At 38.8% G+C, this 13,487-nt stretch overlaps 1 protein-coding gene across 3 annotated transcripts; it reads left to right on the forward strand.

Annotated features, from left to right (window-relative positions):
• Positions 1–804: 804 nt before the first annotated feature.
• On the forward strand, positions 805–11,380 carry ZNF330 (zinc finger protein 330). Of its 3 annotated transcripts, XM_026074436.1 has the most exons (10): positions 810–903; positions 1,010–1,139; positions 1,414–1,433; positions 1,542–1,612; positions 3,590–3,669; positions 4,978–5,104; positions 5,876–5,980; positions 8,597–8,643; positions 9,804–9,921; positions 10,641–11,380. In XM_026074436.1, the coding sequence occupies exons 2-10, from the start codon at positions 1,020–1,022 to the stop codon at positions 10,916–10,918; spliced, it is 966 nt and encodes a 321-aa protein (XP_025930221.1). In that variant the 5' UTR covers positions 810–903; positions 1,010–1,019; the 3' UTR covers positions 10,919–11,380. The 3 variants fall into 3 exon arrangements, with proteins under 3 accessions (XP_025930224.1, XP_025930222.1, XP_025930221.1); XM_026074439.1 differs by lacking the exon at positions 8,597–8,643 and having other exon boundaries at positions 805–903; positions 3,590–3,666; positions 5,063–5,104; XM_026074437.1 differs by lacking the exon at positions 5,876–5,980 and having other exon boundaries at positions 808–903.
• The last annotated feature ends 2,107 nt before the right edge of the window (positions 11,381–13,487 follow it).

Consider the following 13,487-nt stretch of genomic DNA (forward strand, 5'->3'; position numbering starts at 1 on the left):
TTAAATTAAACAACCTGGATCTGGTTTAGAATATGACATCACCAACAGTTACATTGGCAGAAATGAGAGGACGATAAGGCCTGAGTGTAAGGAAGGGTGTCTATCTTAAAAGCCTTTGGTGAAGACAGAAATTGTAACATCGAGCCACACCTTTAATCCCTCATTTGTCCATTTCATGAAGTCAGGATAATACTTGCCTAATTTAATAGGGACACTGCAAGAGTAAATTAAGCTTTTGTGAGCATCGCAGAGTTCATTGTAGAGATGACAACAGAGCAGTGGTCTGATTGCCTAACAGTCTTGCCGCTGAATTACATTAGTTCCCTCCTAGAATGTTAGAACAGACACACATTGAACTAGATGGAATTAAATTAGTAAAACCCTTCTTGGGAAACAGTGGCACCTTCAAAGCAATGCCTGCTTTGCGCTTCATTATTGCTAATGCGCTGGAACAATAAATAGGCAGTACAGACGTCCCTTTGTCATGGCTCTTAAGTCTATGGTAATGATATTTTGTTTTCTAAGCCTTTGTGAAGTGTGAAATTTGCATTTTTGAAGTACACCCCAATTCTGTTACCTGAAGAATGCTTTTTAACTGATTGAAATAAACAGTTACTGAGCACGAGAGGAGAAAGAAGTGAAAGTGAGCTGAATATTGTCCTATTAAATAGGCAACAAGGCAAACTAAAAACAGAAGGCCCATCACAAACGACCCTACAGAGCATAACATTATTTTAAGGGCAAAACATTTCAGAAATAGTTAAGCACAGGGTGTAGGGCAGCACAGTCCTTTTCAGGTCACAAGATTTTTCTTGTTTTTTGGGACAGACCCTTATTTTGTGTTTGAAAAGAAAAGGAAACTGTCAGAAAAGGAAATGAATGGAGTTGAAACACAGTTAACAGGTGGGAACTCCAAATTCAGTTTTAGTGCTGGATGTCATGCATATCCATGTGTTTACATGTATGTTCTTGTGTGCATTCATTACATATCTTTATTTCCTTCCTACAGGAAGTGAAAAATGCCTAAAAAGAAGACTGGTGCTCGAAAGAAAGCTGAGAATCGTCGTGAACGTGAAAAGCAGATAAGGGCTTCAAGAGCAAACATAGATTTAGCCAAACATCCTTGTAATGCCTCAATGGTAAAATAACCTAAAATATTTGATATTAAAATATTTGATTTTAAATGATGTAAAACTTTTGATAATGATACACTGGCTATATTTTAATGCCATTAGAATGCTCTTCTTCCTACCTTTCTTCCTTTATAGTAAAGGTTACATTAACATCAGAGGTATAGTGCTTCAATAAAAAGTTTGTTATCTAATCAGAGCTTAATTCAGAGTCACTATGGAATCTGTACATTTTGTATGTTTTACATAGAGTAATTATCAGTATTTTATTTCTTTTCTTTAGGAATGTGATAAGTGCCAAAGGTGAGTATTTTTTCCCCTTCTAAAACCAACAGTTTAGTATTAATTAGTTCCAAGCATTTTATAGGTCTTGTTTAATGCTGTTTCATTTTTTTCCCTCCATGTGCCTAGACGACAGAAGAACAGAGCTTTTTGCTACTTCTGTAACTCAGTTCAGAAATTACCCATTTGTGCACAGTGTGGTAAGTGGAAATGATGAAGGAAAGACATGCTATGCTTGGTCCCTTTTGTACTGTTAAACTTTAAACAGTTGGAGTACCTCTAATGTCTGCAGCAGGTTCTTTTACACCTGCTGTGAATCTGCTCCTTGGGAAGACTCTTGCACGATCATGCAAACTAGTGCATATGCCCCTGACACCAAGGGTTTCCCCTAGGTTTGTTTTCAATATTTGATCTTTAGAAGAAGTTGTCTTACTGCCTTCTAGGACTGAGAACATTTGTCTCTGGCCATTCCCTAGACTAACTGTGCATGGGATTGCTTCATATCGGCAGCAAAGTTAAAAAGGCACTGACTGCCAAAAACGTGCTCTTTAAAACCAATAAATATTGCATTTTGGGGATATCATTGCTGATCACTTTAAAATCAATTAAAGCAACAGTCCATTATGCCCCTTGCACGGGTTTGTTATATAATATGCTTTTCATGTTATTTACATGTGCTAGAATTTGGCTTTTTTGCAGTTTGACTCTCAGAGCTGCTGACATCTGCAGCTGCCATTGCCTTTGATGGGACCTGCAGCTGCTGAGCATTTCTGGAAGTCAGACTGTTAGTGTGCAGTGGCATTCTTTAATGCTTCATCATTCATCAGTCTTCCTTCTGTCATCATGCAACGAACTGCTAAAAATGCATYGTCTATTTTCCAATATATTATACATCTGAAACTAACTCCCGCGTGTTGAAATCATTTAATCTGCAGTATGTTTCTGGAGAAAAAGTATTCCTAATAACAACACTCAACATGATGTTGAGTCCCAGGGTGTGCCAGGACAAAGACCATTAGAGCTGTTTGGTGCTTAATCAAGCCTTGGTGACAGCYTCCATATACCAACAGCATCTTTCTTAGAGAAATCCTGAGGGATGGGAGCAAGGTAGCTGTATTATGCTGCGGTAGACCCAGTAATACCCCCCACCACCTCATCTTGCTTGGCTATGACCACCAGTGGTCCTTCCTCGCTCTTCATGCCATTTGGTATCTGCCAGACAAGCTGATACAAAATTCAGCTGATGCTGCATACTGCTTTATACTGCTTTTGTTTAACTGCTTTTTCAGAGTAGAATTTGGTTTTGGCAGCTCTTGAATGGGTCTGCAAGGAGCAACATTTGCTGGTTCCTTCACATAGGCAGTAACAGAAACAAAGGGGTCTGTGGCAAGACAACTTTAACTGTTGATATGACCCCAGTGCAATAACCTGGGCTAGTTAAACAGGTTATTTTGCTTATATAGCTGCATACAGAGTAGGGATCTTTCTGGTGGAGCCACAGAGGCAAGCAGTAGGGGAAAATCATCACCCTAATTGCTTACCTGTGCCAGAAAGACTTGAAGTGCAGGCTACAGCTTTTTCTCCCTCCAACCACTGCCTATAGAGAAGAGTATTTAGGCTAGTAAGTAACCCCTTACATGGTTTAAAAAACAAAACAAAACAAAACACCCACATCACCATTCCAGGTGGCTCTAAATAATTAAATCATTATGTGCAAATGTGTTTTTTCAGATAGGCACAGCTGTATTTTTTCCAGAAGACCTCAGCCTTGCTCACAGCACATGATGGTTTTATGGTGGGACAGAACTAGTGGCAGTAGTAAACACAACTTTTCAGAATATCATTGCTTGACATTGACCTAAGTTATTTTGTACTGTGGTTTGACGTTTGAAATCTTGGCAATATGTTCAGCATGCCTCAAAAAATATAGCAAAATAACACATAGCCTTATTATCAGCACTAGCACAAGACATTTTGACTGAAAACAGACAGTAATTAATTTGATCTAAGGGAGATGTGAGGGTGGATGGAGGTTGTAGAGGTTTGTTTGCATTATTTTTACCTTGGGTGTACATTAAATACAAGTATTTGGTTGAATCACTGCTCTTATATGATCAGTCTAAGTTATTTTGATTTTATGTAACTTTCTTCTGGTTGTCTTGCCACTTTTTAAACAGGAAAAACCAAATGTATGATGAAGTCTTCAGACTGTGTCATAAAACATGCTGGTGTGTATAGTACTGGACTAGCAATGGTGGTATGTATACAGATTTTTTGCATTAAGAGATTATTCTATTCAGATTTTCCTAAACAAAAAACCCCATCCAGGCCCCACAGAATAATGACAGCATGTATCAAGCCCAGGTTTTTCTCTAATCGTGCCATCACAAACTGATTTTTTTTCCCCTTAAACTGGGAACCTAAATTATGCCTTTTTGTATTTGATTCCAGCAAACTCTCACCTATGTCCTGGGTGTCAACAGATCTGGATTGGTGGCAAGCCCTGAACATGTGCATTAACAGCACTGGAGCTTATGTGCCCCATACCTAATTTCCAGTCTCCATTAAAATCTAGAATCATCCCATAGAAACCAGTGGACTTGCTTTTCTTGCTGACCTCTCAGTATTGCAGAGAGCAATCTGTTCCATGGTATTAGGTGAGAATTTTATTTAAAAACAAATCACTTGGGCAGAGAAGGTTGTCACTTCTGGCCTTTGGATTTTTGGCTCTTTAGAAGGACAAGTTGGTTATTCAGTTCTGGGCAGCAAGGTATGGCATGCCATAGCCTCTGGATTAAATGCTCTATGGACTAAACATCTGTCCTATTTCTGCCTCCAGTTGGCGGTCAGCTGATCTCAGTAACACGGCTGGCCCTTCCTGTCCCAAGTTCCTGAAGTCTTTCCATGCCTTTAACTGCAACACTATTTTAATTAACAGTTAATTTGGGTGTGCCGTTGTTACGCCAGTTTCATGTGTGTACATGCATGCACATGCTAGTTTGTTACATATGGGATGAGGAGGCTTCTTAAATGCTACAGTTAAGGTACAGTTGATATGYAGTTCTTGTAGTTTTTAAGAAAAAAGGTGTAATTTATATTTCAGTTATTTGACCTTTGCTGTCTATGGAGCTTGTTTTCTAATATAGTGTGATTTAAAATCTAAATAGATGATGTCAGCTGTAAGAATCTAGAGGTATTTTGGTTTTTGTTTTTTAAATTTCATTTTTGCCAGATCATTGCTATCATTTATGAATCTCACAGGTTTCAGCTAGAGGACACTATTTTCATGCATAAGATTTTAGATATGAAATGTAAAAAAGCAAAAACAGGAAAAGGAGAAAAATAAGTTACTTTTGATTACATTTCATCCTGCAGAAGTGAATACCAAACAGAAGAGCTGAACACTCAAGCAGCTTGGTTAGAATACAGATGTATTTCATATTCTCTTGCTCACCTGGATTGAACCTACTGAGAGAATGAATACTTGGATACATTCAGGCTTATGGAAGAAAAGCGTCTCTAGGTGTTGCAGAAGTGCTAAAATCATATCTTTCTGTAATTGCAGGGTGCAATTTGTGATTTCTGTGAAGCTTGGGTGTGTCATGGGAGGAAATGTCTCAGCACACATGCGTGTATCTGCCCTCTTACAGATGCGGAATGTATTGAGTGTGAAAGAAGTGTCTGGGATCATGGTAAATTGCTCATATTTGACAAATAAGATCTCAACTATACTTGCCACCCACCACCCCCACATTGTTTAAGTTATTGTATTCATGTCCTTAACATAACATCTTTCCTTTTCACTAATACATTGTGTCTAGTTAAAGCTAGACATTTTCCCCATCTTAAAAACAGACCATATACAAGGGGGAATGTGAATGATGTGCCTAACTCATGCTCAGCAATGCTCCACTCAGGGGTGTTTATATACTCTAGAGTATTAACTGTCCTGTCATCCAAGTGCTTCACATAATTAAGCACCACATCAAAGAGTCAACATAATTTTCTGCCATTCTCACTCCTTTCATCTGCACTGGTATGGGTACTTGGATTTCCATTTGCTTGGCAAATGATACTGATCTCCATTTGTGGAATTTCTTTAAAATATGTATTTCAGTGTACATCAGAGGTTAGAGTTTGGGAGGGAGGGAAAAATGGTGGGTGAGAGAGGATCTGATCCAATTAAAAAATGCTCAGTGCCGTAGTTGAATTAAAACGAAGATGACTGCTAGAAGTGATACTTGCTTTATATTTGTGCTGTCTTGGATTGCTAGGATATGCAGTATTTTTCAGTGTAATAATGGATAGCAGTGTCTAACTTAGGACTTTTTGTTGAAGCATTTCGTGGCAGAAGGGCGAAATGATCTTTAGTTAAAGCTACATAGAACTGCCTAAATTGTTTGTGGAGCAGAATTTGATGCCTATGCCTCTCGCTGATTATTTTGCCTTGATAAATCTTGTAGGAGGCAGAATATTCGCCTGTTCTTTTTGCCACAATTTCCTCTGTGAAGATGATCAGTTTGAACATCAAGCCAGCTGCCAGGTTTTGGAAGCAGAGACATTTAAATGTAAGTTAGCCATTCATAGTCCCTTTTACCAGAGCTAAGCAGACTCAAATTTCTTCCTCTGTGCCCCAGGATACTCTGGCAGTGCCTTTTCCAAGTGCCTTTTCCAAATAGCCTGCTTTTACCATCACTGGAGGAAAGGGCCTCTGTTTCCTACGTGCTTGCCCTTGATCCGCTACTAGCTAAACTAGACCTTCTGTCTCCAACTTTCCTTGGTGCTGGGTTGTACATGGCAGTCGTTTTCCTGCCTGGCTCATACAGACCTCCCATGGGAAGCTGCCTCTGCTGGAGCCAGCACTCTCCAAAGCAGCACTGTTAGCAGTGGCCAGGACTACTGCTGAGCTGCTGTTGCTGTCTTTTAGATTCCTCAAAGGCTCTGCAGGCAGGAAGCAGCTTCTTTCCACTCTTCTCACCTCTGATAAGCTACTTTTGAATGCTTGTTCCTCTTGGAAAGCAGTTGCCTTAAATGTTACTGGCTGTGCCTAGTCCGGCTAAGCTTTCCCAGATTGCTCTGGATGTACAGATGATGACCTGTATGTTGACAAAGGGTTAACACCTGCTGATTTTGCAGAAGCAGCCAGTCCTGAGGAAGGCCATGACTCATGAGGCAGTAACCACCTGGTATACTGAGACAGGAAGGGTGAGCTTGGAAGGAAGTGTCAGAAATAGTGTTCATCCAAAGCATGAACTCAGTGTGAGTTTTTTCCACTGATTTCAATGAACCATGGGCCCATATCAACTCAGTACATGTATCAAGTGGCAATACAGCCCACTGTTACTGAGCAAAGAACAGGTAGCTGAATTTTCTTATGTCCTGTTCCACTTAAATTTATGTGTGGACAAAAAAACCCTGAAACTGATATTTTTAAGATGACAGGATTACCATATCTGACTTGACTAGTCCACTACCCATCTCTGGATGAAAGAGCTGTTAGAGACGTTTAAAAACAACCCCCAAGAATAAGCATGTTTGAAATAATTAGTCTATTGCAGAAGCATTTCCTTCCTATCCCCTGTTAATATTTGATTTATTCTAGGAGACAAGAGTTTGTCCCTTCCAAAACTTGTATGTATGTATTCTATTACATTTTCAATCCTTACAGAAATTCAAGGCACTCTATCATGTATAAGACTTCTACAGAACTGACTAATCTCTTGGCTTAATTGATTTCTCCCAATTCAGAATACTTGTGATTTTAATTTTATAATCTGTATCTTTAGAAATCTCTCATCTCCTTTTTATCTCCCATCCTTTTTTCCCAGCCAACTGTTTTCTAAGCCTTGATTAGCTTCCCTTGATGTATTCTGCCAGAATGTCTTTCTGTATAGCAATATTGAAGCAGCAACAGCTGTTCTACAGGAATGTTTTCATCCACTGATTGTTGGAAGCTTTTAATTCATAGATGTGATGTCATACTCTGAATGAAGAACTTGCTTTCTGAGGGTTTTCACTATGTTCAGTGTTTTTTGGCACAGTGCAATCCTGGTAGAGGGGCAGGAGTTCTGTCAGCATGTGATAATGGGATTATAAAACCTGCACCTTTATATAACATCTTAAGTTTAAATATGGTCAAAAGTTGTAGCCTACGTCCCATTCTAGCTGTGAAAAAAGTTCTGTTACATTCCAGCACAGAGAGAAGTTTTTTAAAGTGCAGATTACTCCAGAAATGTCTGAATATATGATTAGCATTTCCAGTTCTATCTTTAAACATATGAGAAATCTCTAACTCCCATGGATGTCCTGCTTATGTGGAGAACTCATGATATTTATTACTGCAGATTGAAAAGCTTTGTTACCATAGGGTAAAACAAAGTGGAGAGAGTGAGTACTTTTCAAAAGACTCATGACAGAATATATATTATTGCCTCTCAAGGAGTAACTATCCACCCAGCTTCATACAGCTATAAATTCCTGTGTGGTTGCTTTTACTGTACTCCCTCTAGTGGAGTAAAGAAATCAATTTGAAGCTAGATTTTAGGAGAGCACTGATTCTACTCTTTACAACTTATGTGCCAGCTGTAATTCTTTAACAGAGTTGGACAGGTTTTCATATAATGTTGTGTGCCATAAAGTACATTTTCTGAGGATGTGGCAGAATATACAGAACAAAACTTCTCCAGATTTGGCATTTGAAAGTTTTAAGTGTTCTTAGATTCTCTTTAAATGGGATGATAAAGGTATTGAAGACTGCCATGACATTGTTTAAAATGACTGCAAAATGCTCCTTCCTTTGGCATTACAAGGGAAGGAAGGAAAAAAAAAAAAAAAGATGAAGTCACTTAATACCAAACGCTCTGAATCCTCTATGTTTGTAAAAATTTGGAAACAAAAAGTGATTAACTTTCTCCTCTCCAACCTACACTTTGTATAAGGTTAATTTATTGAAATGAGGCTTAGACTTGAAAATCTAGTAAAATAGAATCAAAACAAACTACTCTATGGAGAGAAAAAAAAAAAACAACCAACCTAATTCATGTTTCCAAAGTACATGCCTCAGAAGTAATCCTGAAGTAAATGCCTCAAAATACTACATTATTACATACTTCTACAAGGTGTAAAAACATTACAGCTCTGCAGTTTTCAAATACTGAATTTTATATATGGATTTTCTCCAACAGGTGTTTCCTGTAACAGGCTTGGGCAGCATTCATGCCTGCGTTGTAAGGTAAAGAGCAAAGACAGTTGCAAGTAGTTGTAATTTTGGACTTGTTCTCCTTAGCCTCCCAGGCTGCTACCAAGCCTTGTCATGTCTTCCTCCACGTTACTCAGAAAATTCATACTTTTTGTATTTGTTTCTGAAACTTGGGAACAGACTTTTGGGGGACAAAAGGGCTTCTGACTGTTTGCCTGCTACCAAAAGCCGGTATTATGCATCCTCATGCAAGGTGTGGTGATCCTGACTTTTTTCAGCCCTCACATTTAAATTGGGACTGCACCATGTTTTGACCTTTCCAAAAAAACCAAATCCTTGCTTTTGGACAGAATCCAAGGCTTTGGAATGTTTTCTGATCCAACACAGAACTAAGACATTTTAAAAAGTTTTTTTAAAAAAATAAAAAACAACAAAAAAACCCCAATCAAGTGATGATCTGACTAGAAAACACTGCAGTCTGAATCCAAGAAGTCTTCTCCACAACTGATCCATTTTCACACATGCACAGGCTCATTTGTTTTAATCATTTTTTTTTTTTTAAACACATTCAAGAAGTTTTGTATAAAAAAAATTCTACCTGCTTCACCATCAGCATCCCCCAGGTTACTTCAGACACTGATTCACTGCCTGCTGTTATTCCTCTTGCCATGTTTCCTGCTTTTTAAATCCTCAATTTCTTCAGCAGTCTCCATGACATCAATTTCATTCTCCAAATTGCTCCTTTCTCCAGATCTCCTTGCTGGTACTTTGGTACTCAGCACATGAAATTTCAATCTCTAATTCTTGCCTTCAGGTCACTGCATAATTATACACTGGCCTACATCTCTGACTGTACTTTAAGCAAGCTTACACTTCTCTGTGTAAGCCAAAATTTCCCAGGCCCCTTGTGGCCAGCAGTATAACCCTGTCCTTGAATACATTACTCCCTCTACCTATCAGCACCATTATGCAGCCTCTTCCCCAGGTAATCATGAAACTATAGTCAACACAGAAGTAGTTGCTCTGCGCATAATATACAGACTCCAGTTCCACTGCAGATAGAGCTCATTAATTTTAATCTCAACCAGAAAATCCTATTGCTGTTAGATTTTTTTTTTTTGTATGCTTCTTGCTGAAGAGTATTCTGCTATGGTTAAAATGTTTAGCCTTTTCATTCTCCTTTCACCCCACAGGCTTGCTTTTGTGATGACCATGTGCGAAGTAAGGTTTTTAAGCAGGAAAAGGGAAAAGAGCCTCCCTGCCCTAAATGTGGACATGAAACTCAGCAAACAAAGGATCTGAGCATGTCAAGTAAGGCTGCTTCTCCAGCTAAAAAGTGAATTTTGTAGGAGTCTGGGTTTTAAATGGCATCATGCCAGCACCACTGATGGCTGCTTTTCTGCATGGGAACATTGAGTAAATTACTGATTTGTTACTAATTACTTACTATTACTAATTACTTTCAGTTGTTTTGCAAAGCTTTGTTGCATTTATTTTGGGAGAATTTTTGTCCTATTTAGTTCTAGAATTGAGCAGAATCTCTTGTAATCGTTAGCTGATGCTGACAATGAAAGTTTTGTTTAGTTTCAGATTTTAGTTATTGAAACTGCATGCAGTCACCATTTAAGCCTTTATGTCATCTACAAGAAGCAGACTAATGAATCTAAAAGTGTCATTTGATGACATCCATACAATCTACCTATTAATCACTCTAATAAATCTGAATATGTATTATATATCTACACAGCATGTCCAGTTATACATTTTCTTGAATAGAATAACAAAGGTATATTCTAAAGCCAAAAATCATACTCAGGCAGCAGTTATTGTTTATACAAACATGACTGCATTGGGAGGGAGAGTGTAGTGGAAAGGTTCTGCTATAGTAAGGATTAAATCTGAAAATGTTGGGTTCAGAAGAAGTCCAGCATTATATGCTCTTTGAGCAGTGAAAGAGGATGGAAATGTCAGATGCTCTGTTCAGATTGTTGTTGATGGGTGAGAACACAATGGTTTTCCTCTGCCTGCAGCGCGCTCTTTGAAGTTTGGCCGCCAGACTGGAAGTGAAGATGCAGATGGAGCTTCTGGTTATGATGTCTACTGGAAGAGCCTCTCCACCAGCAAGGCTGGAGATGCAGGTGACCGTGAGGATGAATATGATGAGTATGAAGCAGAGGATGATGATGAAGATGACAACGATGAGGGAGGGAAAGATTCTGATACAGAGACAACAGATGTATTCAGCAGTTTGAATTTAGGAAGGACCTATGCTAGTGGGTATGCACATTATGAGGAACCTGAAGATTAAGCTTAATCTGCTGGGGAGCTAAAAACATTTGAAAGGAGTTGARTATATGCTTCATTTATGACTTGTGTACGTGCCGTTAGAATAGCTCTATTGGGTACTTACATATCAGGTTTGAGAATAAAGAGTGTGGGACTTGTACAGTAACTCCAAATGAGACTTATTGGTACAAACTGAGGAGCTGGGGAAGAAAACAGGGGAATGGATTTATTCCCCTAAGCAACTGAAGCTTTGTTGTCCCTGAGTTACTGAGTGTAACAGTTCAAAGCTTTTTGCTCCCCACCCCATCAGTTCCTTCCCACAGGAATGTGGGAGGGCAGGACAATTTGTTTCCATTTGCTCATCAGAAATTAAGTTATTTTTACAGTAATTTTGTTAACTGTTTTCATAAACCTAATGTAGTGGTGGGTTGGTGACTTCATTTTTTGGTCTGCACAATAAAAGTCAACTGCATTATCTCTTGAATTTTCATGAATATTGATTGCTCCTGAATAGTTGGAAAGCACATTATCATACACACTGTGTAAATTAACATTAAAGTAACTTCTTTGTTTATGTAGGCAAAGCAGATCAATATAGTTCTCCATCTACTTCAACATTACCTTTCCAGCATTTTTTAGTATTACATATTAATCACTGGGACTAAATGCAGTCATACAAGCGCGCCCTCAGTACATCAACATTTTTGTTGCAATAAAACTTGATTATCCTTTCTGCCACTAAAATCTATCAGATAGTTTCTCTTTGGATCAAAAGGAGACCAATGTCTTCTGTGCCTTGCCTTCAGTTCTCTTCCTTGTACACAGTACCAAAACCCCCAAAATTCTGTAAGAAACAAGCCCTGTGTGTGAATAGGTAAGATGAGAAAGCACAAAGGTATGCTGGGTTCAAATACCATCCTGCACAAATGCACTGGTACAAGACAAGTCATTGGCAGACCTAAGCTGAGGGAATGGCATTTGCAGAAGTATCTGATACTGATTTGAAAAATCAACATATATTAATTACGAATCCACAAATATAGTTGATAGCATTTAGCTGTCCCCTGTAGGGAAATATTGAGAGGATTGTGACATTAGCAGCTGACAGAGCTGGATACTATGACAGCCACCTCGAGTATTACTCAAGCTTAGCGGCTAGTAGAACACAGACTTCCTAAATGCCATGCTTAAGTTCAAGAATGTTATTTCTTATTATCTGCCAGAAATATCTGAAGTGGTTATAGAATGGTCTGCTTTTGTGGTGCTCTCTGTTGTTTCTTATCAGCTAAAGGTTATATGCTGGCAGAGCATATCCTATTGAGAATAACTTTTAATGATGCTAGGATTGCCAAATGCATATTTCCTAACAAAACAGGACTGAGGAGCCTGGCTTTGATACTTCCCTCCTAAATGCCTCTCATACCAAATGAGTAAGAGACATATGAGCTGGAATGCATCCAAGATAAAAGCAAATTGACACACAGTGCAACTTGGTTATGACAGCTACAGGCAAGAAGACATACTGGAGAGGGAGACAACCTGAACTGTGCATTTCAAGTGCTCATCTTCAGAGCCGGAGAGGAAGCCAGTTAATGCTACATCTGAAAGCCACATCCCCCTTGAAAAATGAAATGCTAGGGCCACCCAGTTTCACATGCTAGTGAAGACCTACCCCCCCTTAAATTATGTACCTGCTAGGTGCCTTGATTAGCCTTCTGCGTAACCATACTTGAAGTGAGGGAAGTAGGATGCCAGCCACTGTGACAGTTATTACTTATTTGTGAAACTGGCACCTGTGATTGAATTTGTGCTCAACTTCATGCAGTCCAGAAGCTTCTATAGTTGAGTCCATCTGTCAGTGGTCAATTCCAGAAACAATGACAGTTTTTATCTTGGCTGGTTTCAAATGCAAAACAATTATACATTGCTACACAGTCTTATGGAATTGAAGAAAGGCTGGGCATTTTTGTGGCTGTACTTTAAATTATAGTTGCTTTTGCATCATTTGCTAATATTATTTTATTACATCACAGTACAAAATTCCTCTTTAAGGTTCTTGGCTCTCAAATCAGATCTTTTCCATATGAGAATGGCTGCTGTCACTGGCTGTGCCAAGGGCTGCTGACATAACAGAATTAATCAACATAATCAGAGTAAGGAATTATTCATTTTCTCATTGAAATGTCCTTGCGCTGATGATTTAGTTGCTAGATCAATCCTCCAGAGCTAATGCATGTTCCTATCATACTGCGGTTGGAGAAGGCCACAGCACTGGGAAGTGCTGCCTACAACAGATGCTCAGGATAACTTTTGATTTAACAAGGTCACTACTCAATGGACAGAGGCATTTATTTGCTTTTTCTTTGTTCATACCACTGAAAATGCTAACGCTAACTGGAAACAGGGCCAGGGTATTAGACCTGCAGGTGACTGGCCTTCAAGGAGTCAAAACAACCAAGTACAAGCTTCTTTGAAGTAATCTGGTGTATTTGAACTAGAATAGGTAAACATGATTTGTATTATTTTACTAATGGAGTTTGTAAATTTGCAACAGGACAGGCAGGGTTCAGTGCTAAAGGTTGCACTTTGTC

Source organism: Apteryx rowi, unplaced genomic scaffold, assembly GCF_003343035.1.
Source record: "Apteryx rowi isolate R43461 unplaced genomic scaffold, aptRow1 scaffold_389, whole genome shotgun sequence".
Classification (NCBI taxonomy): Eukaryota; Metazoa; Chordata; class Aves; order Apterygiformes; family Apterygidae; genus Apteryx; species Apteryx rowi.